Raw genomic sequence first — 23,213 nt, 5'->3', positions numbered from 1 at the left:
CTCTTCCCCCCCTTTTTCCCCTCCTTTCTCCCCTACCCGGTGCCCCCCAAACTCCTGTGCCCCCCAATCCCCTCTGGATCCCCCCCAATCCCCTCTGTGTCCCCCCAATCCCCTCTGTGTCCCCCCCAATCCCCTCTGGATCCCCCCCAATCCCCTCTGGATCCCCCCCAATCCCCTCTGTGTCCCCCAATCCCCTCTGTGTCCCCCCCAATCCCCTCTGTGTCCCCCAATCCCCTCTGTGTCCCCCCCAATCCCCTCTGGATCCCCCCAATCCCCTCTGTGTCCCCCAATCCCCTCTGGATCCCCCCAATCCCCTCTGTGTCCCCCAATCCCCTCTGTGTCCCCCCCAATCCCCTCTGGATCCCCCCAATCCCCTCTGTGTCCCCCCCCAATCCCCTCTGTGTCCCCCAATCCCCTCTGGATACCCCCCAATCCCCTCTGGATCCCCCCAATCCCCTCTCTGTCCCCCAATCCCCTCTGTGTCCCCCCCAATCCCCTCTGGATACCCCCCAATCCCCTCTGGATCCCCCCCAATCCCCTCTCTGTCCCCCAATCCCCTCTGTGTCCCCCCCCAATCCCCTCTGGATACCCCCCAATCCCCTCTGGATCCCCCAATCCCCTCTGTGTCCCCCCCAATCCCCTCTGGATCCCCCCAATCCCCTCTGTGTCCCCCAATCCCCTCTGGGTCCCCCCCAATCCCCTCTGTGTCCCCCCCAATCCCCTCTCTGTCCCCCCAATCCCCTCTGTGTCCCCCCCAAATGCCCTCTCTGTCCCCCAATCCCCTCTGTGTCCCCCCAATCCCCTCTGGATCCCCCCAATCCCCTCTGTGTCCCCCCCAATCCCCTCTGGATCCCCCCCAATCCCCTCTGTGTCCCCCCCAATCCCCTCTGGATCCCCCCCAAATCCCCTCTGGATCCCCCCCAATCCCCTCTGTGTCCCCCCAATCCCCTCTGTGTCCCCCCCAATCCCCTCTGGATCCCCCCAATCCCCTCTGTGTCCCCCCCAATCCCCTCTGGATCCCCCCCAATCCCCTCTGTGTCCCCCAATCCCCTCTGTGTCCCCCCCCAATCCCCTCTGTGTCCCCCCCAATCCCCTCTGGATCCCCCCCAATCCCCTCTGTGTCCCCCCCCAATCCCCTCTGTGTCCCCCAATCCCCTCTGGATCCCCCCCAATCCCCTCTGTGTCCCCCCCAATCCCCTCTGGATCCCCCCCAATCCCCTCTGTGTCCCCCCCAATCCCCTCTGGATCCCCCCCAATCCCCTCTGTGTCCCCCCCAATCCCCTCTGGATCCCCCCCCAATCCCCTCTGTGTCCCCCCCAATCCCCTCTGTGTCCCCCCAATCCCCTCTGTGTCCCCCCCAATCCCCTCTGGATCCCCCCCCAATCCCCTCTGGATCCCCCCCAATCCCCTCTGTGTCCCCCAAATCCCCTCTGGATCCCCCCCAATCCCCTCTGTGTCCCCCCCAATCCCCTCTGGATCCCCCCCAATCCCCTCTGTGTCCCCCCCAATCCCCTCTGGATCCCCCCCAATCCCCTCTGTGTCCCCCAATCCCCCCTGGATCCCCCCAATCCCCTCTCTGTCCCCCCAAATGCCCTCTGGGTCCCCCCCAAATGCCCTCTCTGTCCCCCCAATCCCCTCTCTGTCCCCCCAAATCCCCTCTGTGTCCCCCCAAATCCCCTCTGTGTCCCCCCCAATCCCCTCCGGATCCCCCCCAATCCCCTCTGTGTCCCCCCCAATCCCCTCCGGATCCCCCCCAATCCCCTCTGGGTCCCCCCCAAATTCCCCTCTGGGTCCCCCCAAACTCGGGGGGCGGATGGGGGTGACGGTGTCGATGATATCCGCAGAGCCTCCGCGATGTCTCCGCCGGTGCCCGCGTTGACCCCGGAGCAGAAGAAGGAGTTGGCGGCCATCGCCCAACGCATCGTCGCCCCCGGCAAAGGCATCCTCGCCGCCGATGAGTCCACTGGTGGGCACTGGGGGGCACTGGGAGGGGACTGGGAGGGGACTGGGAGGGCACTGGGGGGCACTGGGGGGGACTGGGGGGGACTGGGAAGGGACTGGGAGGCATTGGGAGAAGTCTGAGGGGTACTAAGAAGGCATTGGGGGGCACTGGGAGGGACTGGGAGGGGACTGGGGGGCACTGGGAGGGGACTGGGGGGCATTGGGAGGGGACTGGGGGGCACTGGGAGGCACTGATGGGCACTGGGAGGGACTGGGAGAAGTCTGAGAGGTACTAAGAGAGCACTGGGAGGGACTGGGAGGGGACTGGGGGGCATTGGGAGGCACTGGGAGGGCACTGGGAGGGGTTTGAGAGGCACTGGGAAGCACTGGGAGGAACTGGGAGGGAACTGGGGGGCACTGGGAGGCACTGGGAGGGCACTGGGAGGGGTTTGAGAGGCACTGGGAAGCACTGGGAGGCACTGGGAGGGAACTGGGGGTCACTGGGAGGGACTAGGAGGGAACTGGGATGGACTGGGAGGGACTGGGGTGCACTGGGAAGGGACTGGGAGGCACTGGGAAGGGACTGGGAGGCACTGGGAGGGACTGGGGTTCACTGGGACAGACTGGGAAGGGACTGGGAGGCATTGGGAGGGACTGGGAGGGCACTGGAGCGCACTGGAAGGCACTGGGAGGGGACTGGGAGAGGTTTGAGAGGCACTGGGAAGCACTGGGAGGAACTGGGAGGCACTGGGATGGACTGGGAAGGGACTGGGAGGCACTGGGAGAGACTGGGAGGAACTGGGAGGGACTGGGAGGGGACTGGGAGGGACTAGGAGGGAACTGGGAGGGACTGGGAGGGACTAGGAGGGAACTGGGAGGGACTTGGAGGGGACTGGGAAGCACTGGGAGGGGACTGGGAAGCACTGGGAGGGACTGGGAGGGGACTGGGGGGCACTGGGAAACACTGGGAGGGAACTGGGAGGGGTCTGAGAGGCACTGGGAAGCACTGGGAGGGAACTGGGGGGCACTGGGAGGGACTGGGAAGGGACTGGGATGAACTGGGAGGGCACTGGGGGGGACTGGGGAGCACTGGGAGGGACTGGGAGCAACTGGGAGGGCACTGAGGGGGACTGGAGGGCACTGGGAGAGGTCTGAGAGGCACTGGGAGGCACTGGGAACAGACTGGGAGGGACTGGGCAGTACTGGGAAGTACTGGGAGGGACTGGGAGGGAACTGGAACATACTGGGAGGGCACTGGGAGCTACTGGGATGCACTGGAGCAGCAACTGGGAGGGCACTGGGAGGTGACAGAGCTGGACTGGGAAGCACTGGGACAGCACATGGGGATACTGGGAGTTACTGGGAGTTACTGGGAGTAATGGAAGGCACAGGGGCAGCAGGAAACCAGTTTGGGTTATACTGGTTTATACTGGGATGAACTGGTTTGTACTGGGATGGGCTCAGGGAGCCCTGAGAAGCATCTGAAGGCTTCTTAGTGGCCACGAGAGGCCACTGGGAGCTACTGGGAGGCACTGGGAGGCACTGGGACACCATGAGAGGCCCATTCTGGGTTACTGGTTTATACTGGTCTATACTGGGATGAACTGGTTTCTACTGGGATGGACTCAGGGAGCGCTGAGAAGCATCTGAAGGCTTCTTAGAGGCCACAAGAGGGCACTGGGAGCTACTGGGAGGCACTGGGACAGCATGAGAGGCCCAGTTTAGGTTACTGGCTTATACTGGTTTATACTGGTCTATACTGGGATGAACTGGTTTGTACTGGGATGGGCTCAGGGAGCCCTGAGAAGCATCTGAAGGCTTCTTAGCGGCCACAAGAGGGCACTGGGAGCTACTGGGAGGCACTGGGACAGCATCAGAAGCCCATTTTGGGTTACTGGTTTATACTGGTTTATACTGGTCTATACTGGGATGAACTGGTTTCTACTGGGATGGACTCAGGGAGCACTGAGAAGCGTCTGAAGGCTTCTTAGAGGCCACAAGAGGCCACTGGGAGCTCCTGGGAGCCACTGGGACAGCATCAGAAGCCCATTTTGGGTTACTGGTTTATACTGGTTTATACTGGTCTATACTGGGATGAACTGGTTTGTACTGGGATGGACTCAGGGAGCGCTGAGAAGCGTCTGAAGGCTTCTTAGAGGCCACAAGAGGCCACTGGGAGCTACTGGGACAGCATCAGAAGCCCAGTTTAGGTTACTGGTTTATACTGGTCTATACTGGGATGAACTGCTTTGTACTGGGATGGACTCAGGGAGCACTGAGAAGCGTCTGAAGGCTTCTTAGTGGCCACAAGAGGCCACTGGGAGCTACTGGGAGGCACTGGGACAGCATGAGAAGCCCAGTTTAGGTTACTGGTCTATACTGGTTTATACTGGTCTATACTGGGATGAACTGGTTTCTACTGGGATGGACTCAGGGAGCACTGAGAAGCATCTGAAGGCTTCTTAGCGGCCACAAGAGGCCACTGGGAGCTACTGGGAGGCACTGGGAGCTACTGGGAGGCACTGGGTTAGCATCAGAAGCCCAGTTTAGGTTACTGGTTTATACTGGGATGAACTGGTTTCTACTGGGATGGGCTCAGAGAGCCCTGAGAAGCATCTGAAGGCTTCTTAGTGGCCATAAGAGGCCACTGGGAGCTACTGGGAGGCATTGGGACAGCATCAGAAGCCCAGTTTAGGTTACTGGTTTATACTGGGATGAACTGGTTTGTACTGGGATGGGCTCAGGGAGCCCTGAGAAGCATCTGAAGGCTTCTTAGTGGCCACGAGAGGCCACTGGGAGCCACTGGGAGCCACTGGGAGGCACTGGGACACCATGAGAGGCCCATTCTGGGTTACTGGTTTATACTGGTCTATACTGGGATGAACTGGTTTCTACTGGGATGGACTCAGGGAGCGCTGAGAAGCATCTGAAGGCTTCTTAGTGGCCACAAGAGGCCACTGGGAGCTACTGGGAGGCACTGGGACAGCATCAGAAGCCCATTCTGTGTTACTGGTCTATACTGGTTTATACTGGTCTATACTGGGATGAACTGGTTTGTACTGGGATGGACTCAGGGAGCGCTGAGAAGCATCTGAAGGCTTCTTAGTGGCCACAAGAGGCCACTGGGAGCTACTGGGAGGCACTGGGACAGCATCAGAAGCCCATTCTGTGTTACTGGTCTATACTGGTTTATACTGGTCTATACTGGGATGAACTGGTTTCTACTGGGATGGACTCAGGGAGCGCTGAGAAGCGTCTGAAGGCTTCTTAGCGGCCACAAGCGGCCACTGGGAGCTACTGGGAGGCACTGGGAGCCACTGGGAGGCACTGGGTCACCATGAGAAGCCCATTCTGGGTTACTGGTTTCTACTGGTCTATACTGGTCTATACTGGTTTGCCGTAGGGAGTATCGCCAAACGGCTGAGTTCCATCGGAGCGGAAAACACGGAAGAGAACCGTCGGTGGTACCGCCAACTGCTGTTCACGGCCGACGGCCGCGTCGACCCCTGCATCGGCGGAGTCATCCTCTTCCACGAGACCTTCTACCAAAAGGCCGACGACGGCCGCCCCTTCCCCCAGGTCATCCGCAGCAAAGGAGCCGTCGTGGGCATCAAGGTGGGCACCGCGGGGACACTGAGGGGACATTCCGGGGACCGCGGGGACCTCGGGGACGTTGGGGACCTCGGGGACGTTGAGGCTCTTCCAGTGGCGTTGATGCCATCAGAGGTGGAGTCGTGAAGAGCTGTTGTTGGCGTTGAGATGGGGACACTTTGGGGCCATTGTGGGGACACTGAGGGGACACTGAGGGGACATTGGGGACATTGAGACACTGAGGGGACATTGGGGACACTGAGGGGACATTGGGGACGTTGAGGACGTTGAGGCTCTTCCAGTGCCGTTGATGCCATCAGAGGTGGAGTCGTGAAGAGCCGTTGTTGGCGTTGAGATGGGGACACTTTGGGGCCATTCTGAGGCCATTTGGGGACACTGAGGGGACATTGAGGACACTGAGAGGTTGAGGGGACATTTGAGACACTGAGGGGACGTTGGGGATGTTGGGGACCTTGAGGGACGTTGGGGACGTTGAGGCTCTTCCAGTGGCGTTGATGCCATCAGAGGTGGAGTCGTGAAGAGCCGTTGTGGGCGTTGAGATGGGGACACTTTGGGGCCATTGTGGGGACACTGAGGGGACACTGAGGACATTGAGACGTTGAGGGGACATTTGGGACACTGAGGGGACATTGGGGACATTGGGGATGTTGGGGACGTTGGGGACGTTGGGGACGTTGAGGCTCTTCCAGTGCCGTTGATGCCATCAGAGGTGGAGTCGTGAAGAGCCGTTGTGGGCGTTGAGATGGGGACACTTTGGGGCCATTGTGGGGACATTGAGGGGACATTTGGGACACTGAGGGGACACTGAGACACAGAGGGGGCATTGGGGACACTGAGACATTGAGGGGACATTGGAGACATTGGGGACGTTGGGGACGTTGAGGCTCTTCCAGTGGCGTTGATGCCATCAGAGGTGGAGTCGTGAAGAGCCGTTGTTGGCGTTGAGATGGGGACACTTTGGGGCCATTGTGGGGACATTGAGGGGACACTGAGGGGACATTGGGGACACTGAGAGGTTGAGGGGACATTGGGGACGTTGGGGGCGTTGAGGACGTTGAGGACGTTGAGGCTCTTCCAGTGCCGTTGATGCCATCAGAGGTGGAGTCGTGAAGAGCCGTTGTTGGCGTTGAGATGGGGGCACTTTGGGGCCATTGTGGGGACACTGAGGGGACACTGAGGGGACACTGAGGATGTTGAGGGGACATTGGGGGCGTTGGGGGCGTTGGGGACGTTGGGGACATTGAGGCTCTTCCAGTGCCGTTGACGCCATCAGAGGTGGAGTCGTGAAGAGCCGTTGTTGGCGTTGAGATGGGGACACTTTGGGGCCATTCTGAGGCCATTTGGGGACACTGAGGGGACATTGGGGACATTGAGACACTGAGGGGACGTTGGGGACATTGGGGACGTTGGGGACGTTGAGGGACGTTGAGGCTCTTCGAGTGCCGTTGATGCCATCAGAGGTGGAGTCGTGAAGAGCCGTTGTTGGCGTTGAGATGGGGACACTTTGGGGCCATTGTGGGGACACTGAGGGGACATTGGGGACACTGAGGGGACGTTGGGGACGCTGAGGGGACATTGGGGACGTTGAGGGACGTTGAGGACGTTGAGGACGTTGAGGGTCTTTCAGTGCCGTTGATGCCATCAGAGGTGGAGTTGTGAAGAGCCGTTGTTGGCGTTGAGATGGGGACACTTTGGGGCCATTGTGGGGACACTGAGGGGACACTGAGGGGACATTGGGGACATTGAGACACTGAGGGGACATTGGGGACATTGGGGACATTGGGGACGTTGAGGACGTTGAGGCTCTTCCAGTGCCGTTGATGCCATCAGAGGTGGAGTCGTGAAGAGCCGTTGTTGGCGTTGAGATGGGGACACTTTGGGGCCATTCTGAGGCCATTTGGGGACACTGAGGGGACATTTGGGACACTAAGGGGACATTGGGGACACTGAGGGGATATTGGGGACATTGAGACACTGAGGGGACGTTGGGGACACTGAGGGGACATTGGGGACGTTGGGGACGTTGAGGGACGTTGGGGCCATTGAGGCTCTTCCAGTGCCGTTGATGCCATCAGAGGTGGAGTCGCGAAGAGCCGTTGTTGGCGTTGAGATGGGGACACTTTGGGGCCATTGTGGGGACACTGAGGGGACACTGAGACACTGAGGGGACATTGAGACACTGAGGGGACATTTGGGACACTGAGGGGACATTTGGGACATTGGGGACGTTGAGGGACGTTGGGGACGTTGGGGACGTTGAGGCTCTTCCAGTGCCGTTGATGCCATCAGAGGTGGAGTCGTGAAGAGCCGTTGTTGGCGTTGAGATGGGGACACTTTGGGGCCATTCTGAGGCCATTTGGGGACACTGAGGGGACATTGAGGACACTGAGAGGTTGAGGGGACATTTGAGACACTGAGGGGACATTGGGGACATTGGGGACGTTGAGGACGTTGGGGCTTTTCCAGTGCCGTTGATGCCATCAGAGGTGGAGTCGCGAAGAGCCGTTGTTGGCGTTGAGATGGGGACACTTTGGGGCCATTGTGGGGACACTGAGGGGACACTGAGACACTGAGGGGACATTTGGGACACTGAGGGGACATTGGGGACATTGGGGACGTTGAGGGACGTTGGGGACATTGGGGACGTTGAGGCTCTTCCAGTGCCGTTGATGCCATCAGAGGTGGAGTCGTGAAGAGCCGTTGTTGGCGTTGAGATGGGGACACTTTGGGGCCATTCTGAGGCCATTTGGGGACACTGAGGGGACATTGAGGACATTGGGACACTGAGGGGACATTGAGGACACTGAGGGGACATTTGGGACACTGAGACACTGAGGGGACGTTGGGGACATTGGGGACGTTGGGGACGTTGAGGACGTTGAGGCTCTTCCAGTGCCGTTGATGCCATCAGAGGTGGAGTCGTGAAGAGCCGTTGTGGGTGTTGAGATGGGGACACTTTGGGGCCATTGTGGGGACATTTGGGGACACTGAGGGGACATTGAGGACATTGGGACACTGAGGGGACATTGAGGACGTTGAGGGACGTTGAGGACGTTGAGGCTCTTCCAGTGCCGTTGATGCCATCAGAGGTGGAGTCGTGAAGAGCCGTTGTTGGCGTTGAGATGGGGACACTTTGGGGCCATTCTGAGGCCATTTGGGGACACTGAGGGGACATTGAGACACTGAGGGGACATTTGGGACGTTGAGGGGACATTGGGGACATTGAGACACTGAGGGGACATTGGGGACACTGAGGGGACATTGGGGACGTTGAGGACGTTGAGGCTCTTCCAGTGCCGTTGACGCCATCAGAGGTGGAGTCGTGAAGAGCCGTTGTTGGCGTTGAGATGGGGACACTTTGGGGCCATTGTGGGGACACTGAGGGGATATTTGGGACACTGAGGGGATGTTGGGGACATTGGGGACATTGGGGACCTCGGGGACGTTGAGGGACGTTGAGGGTCTTGCAGTGCCGTTGATGCCATCAGAGGTGGAGTCGTGAAGTGCCATTGTGGGCGTTGAGATGGGGACACTTTGGGGCCATTGTGGGGACACTGAGGGGACATTTGGGACGTTGAGGGGACATTGGGGATATTGAGACACTGAGGGGACGTTGGGGACCTCGGGGACGTTGGGGACATCGGGGACGTTGAGGCTCTTCCAGTGGCGTTGATGCCATCAGAGGTGGAGTCGTGAAGAGCCGTTGTGGGCGTTGAGATGGGGACACTTTGGGGCCATTGTGGGGACACTGAGGGGACACTGAGGGGACATTGAGGGGACATTTGGGACGTTGAGGGGACATTGGGGACATTGAGACACTGAGGGGACATTGGGGACGTTGAGGACGTTGAGGCTCTTCCAGTGCCATTGATGCCGTCAGAGGTGGAGTTGTGAAGGGCCGTTATTGTCGTTGAGATGGGGACACTCTGGGGCCATTGTGGGGACACTGAGGGGACATTGGGGACACTGAGGGGACATTGAGACACTGAGGGGACGTTGGGGACGTTGAGGACGTTGAGGCTCTTCCAGTGCCGTTGATGCCATCAGAGGTGGAGTCGTGAAGAGCCGTTGTTGGCGTTGAGATGGGGACACTTTGGGGCCATTGTGGGGACATTTGGGGACATTGAGACACTGAGGGGACGTTGGGGACATTGGGGACGTTGGGGACGTTGAGGGACGTTGAGGCTCTTCCAGTGCCGTTGATGCCATCAGAGGTGGAGTCGTGAAGAGCCGTTGTGGGCGTTGAGATGGGGACACTTTGGGGCCATTGTGGGGACACTGAGGGGACATTGGGGACACTGAGGGGACATTGAGGGGACATTGAGGGGACATTGGGGACATTGGGGACATTGGGGACGTTGAGGACGTTGAGGACGTTGAGGCTCTTCCAGTGCCGTTGATGCCATCAGAGGTGGAGTCGTGAAGTGCCATTGTGGGCGTTGAGATGGGGACACTTTGGGGCCATTGTGGGGACACTGAGGGGACATTTGGGACACTGAGGGGACATTGGGGACACTGAGGGGACATTGGGGACATTGGGGACATTGGGGACATTGGGGACGTTGGGGGCGTTGGGGACGTTGAGGCTCTTTCAGTGCCGTTGATGCCATCAGAGGTGGAGTCGTGAAGAGCCGTTGTTGGCGTTGAGATGGGGACACTTTGGGGCCTTTGTGGGGACACTGAGGGGACATTGGGGACACTGAGGGGACATTTGGGACACTGAGACACTGAGGGGACGTCGGGGACGTTGGGGACATTGGGGACGTTGAGGACGTTGAGGCTCTTCCAGTGCCGTTGATGCCATCAGAGGTGGAGTCGTGAAGAGCTGTTGTTGGCGTTGAGATGGGGACACTTTGGGGCCATTCTGAGGCCATTTGGGGACACTGAGGGGACATTTGGGACACTGAGGGGACATTGGGGACACTGAGGGGACGTTGGGGACACTGAGGGGACATTGGGGACGTTGGGGACGTTGAGGGACGTTGGGGCCATTGAGGCTCTTCCAGTGCCGTTGATGCCATCAGAGGTGGAGTCGCGAAGAGCCGTTGTTGGCGTTGAGATGGGGACACTTTGGGGCCATTGTGGGGACACTGAGGGGACACTGAGACACTGAGGGGACATTGAGACACTGAGGGGACATTTGGGACACTGAGGGGACATTGGGGACATTGGGGACGTTGAGGGACGTTGGGGACATTGGGGACGTTGAGGCTCTTCCAGTGCCGTTGATGCCATCACAGGTGGAGTCGTGAAGAGCCGTTGTTGGCGTTGAGATGGGGACACTTTGGGGCCATTGTGGGGACACTGAGGGGACACTGAGGACATTGAGACGTTGAGGGGACATTTGGGACACTGAGGGGACATTGGGGATGTTGGGGACGTTGGGGACGTTGGGGACGTTGAGGCTCTTCCAGTGCCGTTGATGCCATCAGAGGTGGAGTCGTGAAGAGCCGTTGTTGGCGTTGAGATGGGGACACTTTGGGGCCATTCTGAGGCCATTTGGGGACACTGAGGGGACACTGAGAGGTTGAGGGGACATTTGAGACACTGAGGGGACGTTGGGGATGTTGGGGACGTTGAGGGACGTTGGGGACGTTGAGGCTCTTCCAGTGCCGTTGATGCCATCAGAGGTGGAGTCGTGAAGAGCCGTTGTGGGCGTTGAGATGGGGACACTTTGGGGCCATTCTGAGGCCATTTGGGGACACTGAGGGGACACTGAGAGGTTGAGGGGACATTTGGGACACTGAGGGGACATTGGGGACGTTGGGGACGTTGAGGACGTTGAGGCTCTTCCAGTGCCGTTGACGCCATCAGAGGTGGAGTCGTGAAGAGCCGTTGTTGGCGTTGAGATGGGGACACTTTGGGGCCATGGTGGGGACACTGAGGGGACGTTGGGGACACTGAGGGGACACTGAGGGGCCGTTGGTGTCCCCGTGGTCACCGCGTTGTCCATGTCCGCAGGTGGATAAGGGAGTGGTGCCCTTGGCCGGCACCGACGGCGAGACCACCACCCAGGGTGAGGGACAGGCCCCGACGTCACCGCTGCGTCCCCGATGTCACCACCCTGTCCCCGATGTCACCACCCTGTCCCCGATGTCACTGTCGCGTCCCCGATGTCACCACACTGTCCCCATTGTCCCCATCGATGCCGTCCCCACGTCCCACCACCTTCTCCATCGTTGATGTCACCACCGTGTCCCCATCTCTCTTCTGTCCCTCATGTCACCACCCTGTCCCCACTGTCCCCACTGTCCCCTGAGGTCCCCTTTGTCCCCTCCTGTCCCCCACTGCCCCCTGAGGTCCCCACTGTCCCCATTATCCCCATTGTCCCCCTCCTGTCCCCACTGTCCCATGATCCCCATTGTCCCCCATTGTCCCCCATTGTCCCCCATTGTCCCCATTGTCCCCATTGTCCCCCTCCTGTCCCCACTGTCCCCTGAGGTCCCCATTGTCCCCCTCCTCTCCCCATTGTCCCCATTGTTCCTCTCCTCTCCCCACTGTCCCCACTGTCCCCATTGTCCCCGTTGTCCCCCTCCTCTCCCCATTGTCCCCCTCCTGTCCCCATTGTCCCCCATTGTCCTCCATTGTCCCCACTGTCCCCTGAGGTCCCCATTGTCCCTCTCCTGTCCCCATTGTCCCCACTGTCCCCTGAGGTCCTCATTGTCCCTCTTCTGTCCCCTGAGGTCCCCATTGTCCCATGAGGTCCCCATTGCCCCCCTCCCGTCCCCACTGTCCCCTGAGGTCCTCATTGTCCCTCTTCTGTCCCCATTGTCCCCTTTGTCCCATGAGGTCCCCATTGTCCCCACTGTCCCCTGAGGTCCCCATTGTCCCCCTCCTCTCCCCATTGTCCCTCTCCTCTCCCCTTTGTTCCCCATTGTCCCCCTCCCGTCCCCACTGTCCCCTGAGGTCCCCATTGTCCCCATTGCCCCCCTCCTCTCCCCACTGTCCCTCTACTGTCCCCATTGTCCCCACTGTCCCCTGAGGTCCCCATTGTCCCTGTTGTGTCCCCATTGTCCCCCTCCTGTCCCCACTGTCCCCTGAGGTGCCCCATTGTCCCCCATTATCCCCCATTGTCCCCATTGTCCTCCATTGTCCCCCTCCCGTCCCCACTGTCCCCTGAGGTGCCCATTGTCCCCATTGTCCCCATTGCCCCCCTCCTCTCCCCGCTGTCCCCTGAGGTCCCCATTGTCCCCCTCCTCTCCCCACTGTCCCCTGAGGTCCCCATTGTCCCTCATTATCCCCCACTGTCCCCTGAGGTCCCCATTGTCCCCCTCCTCTCCCCACTGTCCCCTGAGGTCCCCATTGTCCCTCATTATCCCCCACTGTCCCCTGAGGTCCCCATTGTCCCCCTCCTCTCCCCACTGTCCCCTGAGGTCCCCATTGTCCCCCTCCTCTCCCCACTGTCCCCTGAGGTCCCCATTGTCCCTCATTATCCCCCACTGTCCCCTGAGGTCCCCATTGTCCCCCTCCTCTCCCCACTGTCCCCTGAGGTCCCCATTGTCCCCCTCCTCTCCCCATTGTCCCCACTGTCCCTCTCCTGTCCCCATTGTCAGAACTGTCCCCTGAGGTCCCCATTGTCCCCCTCCTATCCCCATTGTTCCCCATTGTCCCCCATGGTTCCCACTGTCCCCTTTGGTCCCCATTGTCCCCATCCTGTCCCCGCTGTCCCCTGAGGTCCCCATTGTCCCCATTGTCCCCATTGTCCCCCTCCTGTCCCCATTGTCCCCCTCCTGTCCCCGCTGTCCCCTGAGGTCCCCATTGTCCCCATTGTCCCCATTGTCCCCCTCCTGTCCCCATTGTCCCCCTCCTGTCCCCACTGTCCCCTGAGGTCCCCATTGTCCCCCTCCTCTCCCCATTGTTCCCTGAGGTCCCCATTGTCCCCCTCCTCTCCCCACTGTCCCCATTGTCCCCCTCCTCTCCCCATTGTCCCCCTCCTCTCCCCACTGTCCCCATTGTCCCCCTCCTCTCCCCATTGTCCCTCTCCTGTCCCCACTGTCCCCTCCTGTCCCCATTGTCCCCCATGGTCCCCATTGTCCCCATTGTCCCTCTCCTGTCCCCACTGTCCCCTGAGGTCCCCGTTGTCCCCCTCCTCTCCCCATTGTCCCCACTGTCCCCTGAGGTCCCCATTGTCCCCATCCTGTCCCCATTGTCCCCCATTATCCCCCATTGTCCCTCTCCTCTCCCCATTGTCCCCATTGTCCGCCATTATCCTCCACTGTCCCCATTGTCCCCATTGTCCCCCTCCTCTCCTCACTGTCCCCTGAGGTCCCCATTGTCCCCCTCCTCTCCCCACTGTCCCCGTTGTCCCCCATTGTCCCCCTCCTCTCCCCACTGTCCCCTGAGGTCCCCATTGTCCCCCTCCTGTCCCCACTGTCCCCTGAGGTCCCCACTGTCCCCTGAGGTCCCCATTGTCCCCCTCCTCTCCCCATTGTCCCCTGAGGTCCCCACTGTCCCCTGAGGTCCCCATTGTCCCCCTCCTCTCCCCATTGTCCCCTGAGGTCCCCACTGTCCCCTGAGGTCCCCATTGTCCCCCTCCTCTCCCCACTGTCCCCTGAGGTCCCCATTGTCCCCCTCCTCTCCCCACTGTCCCCTGAGGTCCCCATTGTCCCCCTCCCGTTCCCACTGTCCCCTGAGGTCCCCATTGTCCCCCTCCCGTCCCCATTGTCCCCTCCTGTCCCCATTGTCCCTCTCCTGTCCCCACTGTCTCCTGAGGTGCCCACTGTCCCCGTTGTCCCCCTCCTGTCCCCATTGTCCCCCATTGTCCCCATTATCCCCCTCCTCTCCCCATTATCCCCCTCCTCTCCCCATTGTCCCTTTCCTGTCCCCATTGTCCCCACTGTCCCCTGAGGTCCCCATTGTCCCTCTACTGTCCCCATTGCCCCCCTCCTGTCCCCACTGTCCCCTGAGGTCCCCATTGTCCCTCTACTGTCCCCATTGCCCCCCTCCTGTCCCCACTGTCCCCTGAGGTCCCCATTGTCCCTCTACTGTCCCCATTGCCCCCCTCCTGTCCCCACTGTCCCCTGAGGTCCCCATTGTCCCCCTCCTCTCCCCATTGTCCCCTGAGGTCCCCACTGTCCCCTGAGGTCCCCATTGTCCCCCTCCTCTCCCCACTGTCCCCTGAGGTCCCCATTGTCCCCCTCCTCTCCCCACTGTCCCCTGAGGTCCCCATTGTCCCCCTCCCGTTCCCACTGTCCCCTGAGGTCCCCATTGTCCCCCTCCCGTCCCCATTGTCCCCTCCTGTCCCCATTGTCCCTCTCCTGTCCCCACTGTCTCCTGAGGTGCCCACTGTCCCCGTTGTCCCCCTCCTGTCCCCATTGTCCCCCATTGTCCCCATTATCCCCCTCCTCTCCCCATTATCCCCCTCCTCTCCCCATTGTCCCTTTCCTGTCCCCATTGTCCCCACTGTCCCCTGAGGTCCCCATTGTCCCTCTACTGTCCCCATTGCCCCCCTCCTGTCCCCACTGTCCCCTGAGGTCCCCATTGTCCCTCTACTGTCCCCATTGCCCCCCTCCTGTCCCCACTGTCCCCTGAGGTCCCCGTTGTCCCCCCCTGTGCTGTCCCCAGGGCTGGACGGGCTGTCGGAGCGCTGTGCGCAGTACAAGAAGGACGGCGCCGACTTTGCCAAATGGCGCTGTGTCCTCAAGATCTCGGCGCACACCCCGACGCGCTTGGCCGTCCTCGAGAACGCCAACGTCCTCGCCCGCTACGCCAGCATCTGCCAGCAGGTGACACCCCCGCGGGGACACCCCGAGGGGACAGCCCAGAGGGGGTTGGGGGCATCTGGAGGGGGTTGGGGACAGCCCAGAGGGGTTTGGGGGCATCTCAGGGGGGTTTGGGGGCATCTGGAGGGGGTTTGATGCATCTGAACAGGGTTTGGGGACATCTACGTGGGGTTTGGGGGCATCTGGAGGGGGTTTGGTGGCATCTGGACATGGTTTGGTGTCACCTGGAGGTCTTTGGTGTCACCTGGAGGTCTTTGGTGGCATCTGGACAGGGTTAGGGGCATCTGCAGGGGGTTTGGGGACATCTGGAGGGGGTTTGGGGGCATCTGGAGGGGGTTTGGGGACATCTGGAGGGGGTTTGGGGGCATCTGGAGGGGGTTTGGTGGCATCTGGATGGGGTTTGGGGGCATCTGGATGGGGTTTGGTGGCATCTGGATAGGGTTTGATGGTATCTACACAGGGTTTGATGCATCTGAATGGGGTTTGGGGGCATCTGGAGGGGGTTTGGGGGCATCTGGATGGGGTTTGGTGGCATCTGGAGGGGGTTTGATGGCATCTGGATGGGGTTTGGGGGCATCTGGAGGGGGTTTGGGGGCATCTCGGGGGGGTTTGGGGGCATCTGGAGGGGGTTTGGGGGCATCTGGAGGGGGTTTGGGGGCATCTGGAGGGGGTTTGGGGGCATCTCGGGGGGGTTTGAGGGCATCAACATGGGGTTTGGGGGCATCTGGATGGGGTTTGGGGGCACCTGGAGGGGGTTTGGTGGCATCTACACAGGGTTTGATGCATCTGGAGGGGGTTTGGGGACATCTGGAGGGGGTTTGGGGACATCTGGAGGGGGTTTGATGCATCTGAACGGGTTTTGTTGGCATCTGGAGGTGCTTTGGTGGCATCTGGATGGGATTTGGTGGCATCTGGAGGGGGTTTGGTGGCATCTACACAGGGTTTGATGCATCTGGAGGGGGTTTGGGGACATCTGGATGGGGTTTGGGGGCATCTGGATAGGGTTTGATGCATCTGAACGGGTTTTGTTGGCATCTGGAGGTGCTTTGGTGGCATCTGGATGGGGTTTGGTGTCTACTAGAGGTCTTTGGTGGCATCTGAATGGGATTTGGTGGCATCTGGATGGGGTTTGATGGTATCTACACAGGGTTTGGGGGCATCTGGAGGGGGTTTGGTGCATCTGGAGGGGGTTTGGTGACATCTGGAGGTCTTTGGTGGTATCTGGAGGGGGTTTGGGGGCATCTGGAGGGGGTTTGGTGGCATCTGGAGGGGGTTTGGGGGCATCTGGAGGGGGTTTGGTGGCATCTGGATGGGGTTTGGTGACATCTGGATGGGGTTTGGTGACATCTGGAGGGGGTTTGGGGACATCTGGAAGGGGTTTGGGGGCATCTGGAGGGGGTTTGATGGCATCTACACAGGGTTTGATGTGTCTGGAGGGGGTTTGGGGGCATCTGGAGGGGGTTTGGTGGCATCTGGATGGGGTTTGGTGGCATCTGGAGGGGGTTTGGTGGCATCTGGAGGTGCTTTGGTGGCATCTGGATGGGATTTGGTGGCATCTGGAGGGGGTTTGATGGCATCTACACAGGGTTTGATGCATCTGGAGGGGGTTTGGGGGCATCTGGATAGGGTTTGATGCATCTGAACGGGTTTTGTTGGCATCTGGAGGTGCTTTGGTGGCATCTGGATGGGGTTTGGTGGCATCTGGATAGGGTTTGATGGTATCTACACAGGGTTTGGGGGCATCTGGATGGGGTTTGGTGACATCTGGAGGTCTTTGGTGGTATCTGGATGGGGTTTGGGGGCATCTGGATGGGGTTTAGGGGCATCTGGATGGGGTTTGGTGGCATCTGGACATGGTTTGGTGTCCCCTGGAGGTCTTTGGTGGCATCTGGACATGGTTTGGTGTCCCCTGGAGGTCTTTGGTGGCATCTGGACATGATTTGGTGTCCCCTGGAGGTCTTTGGTGGCATCTGGATGGGGTTTGATGGCATCTGGATGGGGTTTGATGGCATCTGGATGGGGTTTGGTGTCACCTGGGCGTGGTTTGGTGTCCCCTGGAGGTGCTTTGGTGGTATCTGGATGGGGTTTGGTGTCCCCTGGAGGTCTTTGGTGCCCCCTGGAGGTCTTTGGTGCCCCCTGGAGGTGCTTTGGTGTCACCTGTGTCCCCTCTCCCCCCCGGCAGAACGGCATTGTCCCCATCGTGGAACCCGAGATCCTTCCGGATGGTGACCACGACCTCAAACACTGCCAATACGTCACCGAGAAGGTCCATCCCATCCCCCTTCCCCCCCATTCCCTATTGTCTTCTCCTCCGGTTGTCCCCACCGCGGGTCCCCCCCTCTTCTCCTCAGGTCCTGGCGGCCGTCTACAAAGCTCTGAGCGACCACCACGTCTACCTGGAAGGGACTCTCCTCAAACCCAACATGGTGACCGCCGGCCACGCCTGCGCCAAGAAGTACAGCCCCGAGGAGATCGCCATGGCCACCGTCACCGCCCTGCGCCGCACCGTCCCCCCCGCCGTCCCCGGTACGTCCCCGGCACCACACGGACCTTCTCCAGATGGGCTTATGGGGTCCTCAGGTCCATAAGGACCTTCTCCAGATGGTCTTATGGTGTCCTCAGGGCCATAAGGACCTTCTCCAGATGGTCTTATGGGGTCCTCGGGGCCATAAGGATGTTCTCCAGATGGTCTTGTGGTGTTCTGAGGGCCATAAGGACCTTCTCCAGATGTTCTCGTGGTGTCCTCAAACCCATAATGACATCCTCGTGGTGTCCTCAGACCCATAAGGACCTTCTCCAGATGTTCTTGTGGTGCCCTCAACCCCATAACTATGTCCCATGGTGTCTTCAGACCCATAAGGACCTCCTCCAGATGTTCTTGTGGTGTTCTCAGACCCATAAGGACCTTCTCCAGATGTTCTTGTGGTGTCCTCAACCCCATAATGACGTCCTTATGGTGTCCTGTGACCCATAACTACATCCTCAGACCCATAACTACGTCCTCGTGGTGTCCTCAGACCCATAAGGACCTTCTCCGGATGGTCTTGTGGTGTCCTCGGGGCCATAAGGACCTTCTCCAGATGGTCTTGTGGTGTTCTCAGACCCATAATGACGTCCTTATGGTGCCCTCAGACCCATAACTACGTCCCACGATGTCCTCAACCCCATAAGGACCTTCTCCAGATGTTCTTGTGGTGTCCTGAACCCCATAATGACGTCCCCTGATGCCCTCAACCCCATAACGACCTTCTCCAGATGTTCCCCTGATGCCCTCAGACCCATAACGACCTTCTCCAGATGTTCTTGTGGTGTCCTGAACCCCATCATGACGTCCCACGATGCCCTCAACCCCATAATGACCTTCTCCAGATGTTCCCCTGATGCCCTCAACCCCATAACGACCTTCTCCAGATGTTCCCCTGATGCCCTCAGACCCATAACGACCTCCTCCAGATGTTCTTGTGGTGTCCTGAACCCCATAATGACGTCCCATGGTGTCCTCAACCCCATAAGGACCTTCTCCAGATGTTCCCCTGATGCCCTCAACCCCATAAGGACCTTCTCCAGATGTTCCTACGATGCCCTCAACCCCATAACGACCTCCTCCATTTGTTCTTGTGGTGTCCTGAACCCCATCATGACGTCCCACGATGCCCTCAACCCCATAATGACCTTCTCCAGATGTTCCCCTGATGCCCTCAACCCCATAACGACCTTCTCCAGATGTTCCCCTGATGCCCTCAGACCCATAACGACCTCCTCCAGATGTTCTTGTGGTGTCCTGAACCCCATAATGACGTCCCATGGTGTCCTCAACCCCATAAGGACCTTCTCCAGATGTTCCCCTGATGCCCTCAACCCCATAACGACCTTCTCCAGATGTTCCTACGATGCCCTCAACCCCATAACGACCTCCTCCAGTTGTTCTTGTGGTGTCCTGAACCCCATAATGACGTCCCCTGATGCCCTCAACCCCATAACGACCTTCTCCAGATGTTCCCCTGATGCCCTCAACCCCATAAGGACCTTCTCCAGATGTTCCCCTGATGCCCTCAACCCCATAACGACCTTCTCCAGATGTTCCCATGGTGCCCTCAGACCCATAAGGACCTTCTCCAGATGTTCCCCTGATGCCCTCAACCCCATAAGGACTTCCTCCAGATGTTCTTGTGGTGTTCTGAACCCCATAATGACGTCCCACGGTGTCCTCAACCCCATAAGGACCTTCTCCAGATGTTCCCCTGATGCCCTCAACCCCATAAGGACCTCCTCCAGATGTTCTTGTGGTGTTCTGAACCCCATAATGACGTCCCCTGATGCCCTCAACCCCATAAGGACCTTCTCCAGATGTTCCCCTGATGCCCTCAACCCCATAAGGACCTTCTCAGATGTTCTTGTGGTGTCCTCAGACCCATAATGACGTCCTTGTGGTGTCCTCAGACCCATAATGACCTTCTCCAGATGTTCCCCTGATGCCCTCAACCCCATAACGACCTCCTCCAGATGTTCTTGTGGTTTCCTGAACCCCATAATGACGTCCTTATGGTGTCCTCAGACCCATAACTGTGTCCTCAGACCCATAATGACGTTCTCATGGTGTCCTCAGACCCATAAGGACCTTCTCCAGATGTTCCCCTGATGCCCTCAACCCCATAAGGACCTCCTCCCGATGTTCCCCTGATGCCCTCAGACCCATAACGACCTCCTCCAGATGTTCCTATGGTGCCCTCAACCCCATAACGACCTCCTCCAGATGTTCTTGTGGTGTTCTGAACCCCATAATGACGTCCCATGGTGTCCTCAACCCCATAAGGACCTTCTCCAGATGTTCCCCTGATGCCCTCAACCCCATAAGGACCTCCTCCAGATGTTCTTGTGGTGTTCTGAACCCCATAATGACGTCCCACGGTGTCCTCAACCCCATAAGGACCTTCTCCAGATGTTCCCATGGTGCCCTCAACCCCATAATGACCTCCTCCAGATGTTCCCATGGTGCCCTCAGACCCATAAGGACCTCCTCCAGATGTTCTTGTGGTGTTCTGAACCCCATAAGGACCTCCTCGGTTGTCCCCCGCCCCTCTCCAGGTATCACCTTCCTGTCGGGCGGCCAAAGCGAAGAAGAGGCGTCCATCAACCTCAACGCCATCAACCGTTGTCCTCTGGCGCGGCCGTGGGCGTTGACCTTCTCCTACGGTCGCGCCCTTCAGGCTTCGGCCCTTCGCGCCTGGGCCGGAAAGAAGGACAACACCAAAGCCGCCCAAGAGGAGTACGTCAAGAGGGCTTTGGTAGGTGACAACGTGGGGACAACGTGGGGACAACGAGGAGAAGGGGCAGGAGAAGGTCCTGGTGGGAATCCATGGGGACGTCGGGAAAGATGGGGAAGAGGAGGAGGACGTGGGGGCGTCGAGGAGGTCGTGAGGAGCTCAGGGGGACATTGAGGACCTCAGGAGGACATTGAGGACCTCAGGGACGGCATAGGGACGTTGAGTGGACATTGAGGGACATGGGGACAATGGGGCGGTGGCCCCAGAGGAGAAGATCCTGGTGGGAATCCATGAGGACGTCGGGAAAGATGGGGAAGAGGAGGAGAACGTGGGGGCGTCGAGGAGGTCGTGAGGAGCTCAGGGGGACATTGGGGAACTCAGGGGGACATTGGGGACCTCAGGGGGACATTGAGGGGACATTGAGGGCCATGGGGACAATGGGGTGGTGGCCCCAGAGGAGAAGGTCCTGGTGGGAATCCATGAGGACGTCGGGAAAGAAGGGGAAGGGGGGGAGAACGTGGGGGCATTGAGGAGGTCGTGAGGAGCTCAGGGGGACATTGAGGACCTCAGGGGGGCATTGAGGACCTCAGGGGGGCGTTGGGGGGACATTGAGGGCCATGGGGACAATGGGGTGGTGGCCCCAGAGGAGAAGGTCCTGGTGGGAATCCATGAGGACGTCGGGAAAGATGGGGAAGAGGAGGAGAAGGTGGGGGCGTCGAGGAGGTCGTGAGGAGCTCAGGGGGACATTGAGGAGCTCAGGGGGACATTGAGGGGACATTGAGGGCCATGGGGACAATGGGGCGGTGGCCCCAGAGGAGAAGGTGGAGGAGATCCTGGTGGGAATCCATGAGGACGTCGGGAAAGAAGGGGAAGAGGAGGAGAACGTGGGGGCATCGAGGAGGTCGTGAGGAGCTCAGGAGGACATTGAGGACCTCAGGGACGTCATAGGGGCGTTGAGGGGACATTGAGGGACATTGAGGGGATATTGGGGGACATTGAGGGGACATTGGGGGACATTGAGGGGATATTGGGGGACAATGAGGGGACATTGGGGGACATTGGGGGACATTGAGGGGATATTGAGGGGATATTGGGGGGATGTTGGGGGATATTGAGGGGACATTGGGGGACATTGAGGGATATTGGGGGATATTGAGGGACATTGAGGGACATTGGGGGATATTGGGGGACACTGGGGGACATTGAGGGGACATTGGGGGACATTGAGGGACATTGGGGGACATTGGGGGGACAGTGGGGGATATTGGGGGGACAATGGGTGCTGTCTCTGACTGTGTCTCCTCTGTTGTGTCCCCCCACGTCCCCGTGTCCCCCTGTGTCCCCCCGGTGTCCCCCCGTGTCCCCCCCGCAGGCGAACTCCCTGGCGTGTCAGGGCAAGTACACCCCCAGCGGTCAGGCGGGCGCCGCCGCCAGCGAGTCCCTCTTCATCTCCAACCACGCCTACTGAGGACACGCCCACTCCCCCACCAGGCCACGCCCCCTCCACTCATCCCAATGGCAACGTGACCACGCCCCTCTCCAGGCAAGCCACGCCCCCCCCACCAACACCATTGGACGCAATGGCATCGCCACCGCACTCCGCTCACCGTTGGCTGCAATGGCATTGTGGCCACGCCCCCTCCCTTCAAGCCACGCCCACTGTCTAGTGGTTGCGTAGCGTCGTGGCCACGCCCCCTCTCCATTGGCTGCAATAGCATCGTGGCCACGCCCCCTCAATTACAATAGCATCGTGGCCACGCCCCCACCATTAACTGCAATAGCATCGTGGCCACGCCCCTCTATGTATCACAATGTCATCGTGGCCACGCCCCTTCCTTCAAAGCCACGCCCCCTCTTCATAGGCCGCGTACACTCCCCTCCATTGGCTGCAATAGCATCGTGGCCACGCCCCCTCCATTGACCGCAATGCCATAGTGGCCACGCCCCCTCCCTCCAAGCCACGCCCAATGACCATTGGCCGTGTAGCATCGTGGCCACGCCCCCTCCATTGGCCGCAATGGCATTGCGACCACACTCCTCTCCATTGGCTGCAATAGCATCGTGGCCACGCCCCCTCCATTGACCGCAATGGCATAGTGGCCACGCCCCCTCTGTTACCCGCAATGTCATCCTGGCCACTCCCCCTCTCAATTGGCCGCAATGGCATCGTGGCCACGCCCCCGCTCCATTGGCTGCAAGGGCATCGTGGCCACGCCCCCTCCATTGGTTACAGTGTGGTCGTGGCCACGCCCCCCTCCCGCCAGGCCACGCCCCCTCTCCTCTTTCCCGCCTCGGCGGGACAATAAACGTGGTGAAAGTCTGAGTGGAGTTTGAGGGGGAAATGAGGGCAGAGGGAACCACTGGGAGGGAACTGGGAGGGACTGGGAGGGAACTGGGGGGAACTGGGAGGGGCTTGGAGGGAACTGGGAGGGACTGGGAGGGAACTGGGAGGCACTGGGAGGGACTTGGAAGGCACTGGGAGGGAACTGGGAGGCACTGGGAGGGACTTGGAGGGAACTGGGAGGCACTGGGAGGGGTTTGAGAGGCACTGGGAGGGACTTGGAGGGAACTGGGAGGGAACTGGGGGAAACTGGGAGGCACTGGGAGGGAACTGGGAGGGAACTGGGAGGCACTGGGAGGGGTTTGAGAGGCACTGGGAGGGACTTGGAGGGAA

At 59.8% G+C, this 23,213-nt stretch overlaps 2 protein-coding genes across 2 annotated transcripts; one reads left to right on the top strand and one right to left on the bottom strand.

Annotated features, from left to right (window-relative positions):
* The first annotated feature begins 1,806 nt into the window (after positions 1–1,806).
* Positions 1,807–22,859, top strand: ALDOA (aldolase, fructose-bisphosphate A). Its single transcript, XM_054053073.1, has 8 exons — positions 1,807–1,966; positions 5,345–5,556; positions 11,515–11,569; positions 15,118–15,278; positions 17,458–17,541; positions 17,627–17,801; positions 20,361–20,560; positions 21,912–22,859. The coding sequence occupies exons 1-8, from the start codon at positions 1,855–1,857 to the stop codon at positions 22,005–22,007; spliced, it is 1,095 nt and encodes a 364-aa protein (XP_053909048.1). The 5' UTR covers positions 1,807–1,854; the 3' UTR covers positions 22,008–22,859.
* LOC128850100 (collagen alpha-2(I) chain-like) lies at positions 18,266–19,953 on the bottom strand. The gene is made up of 2 exons (XM_054053074.1): positions 19,614–19,953; positions 18,266–19,385 (listed from the first exon to the last, which is right to left on the bottom strand). Exon 2 carries the CDS (start codon positions 19,360–19,362, stop codon positions 18,373–18,375), a length of 990 nt encoding a protein of 329 aa, XP_053909049.1. The 5' UTR covers positions 19,363–19,385; positions 19,614–19,953; the 3' UTR covers positions 18,266–18,372.
* Positions 22,860–23,213: the final 354 nt, after the last annotated feature.

This window comes from Cuculus canorus, chromosome 38 (assembly GCF_017976375.1).
Source record: "Cuculus canorus isolate bCucCan1 chromosome 38, bCucCan1.pri, whole genome shotgun sequence".
Taxonomy (NCBI): Eukaryota; Metazoa; Chordata; class Aves; order Cuculiformes; family Cuculidae; genus Cuculus; species Cuculus canorus.
This window is presented reverse-complemented; position numbering and strand designations above follow the sequence as displayed.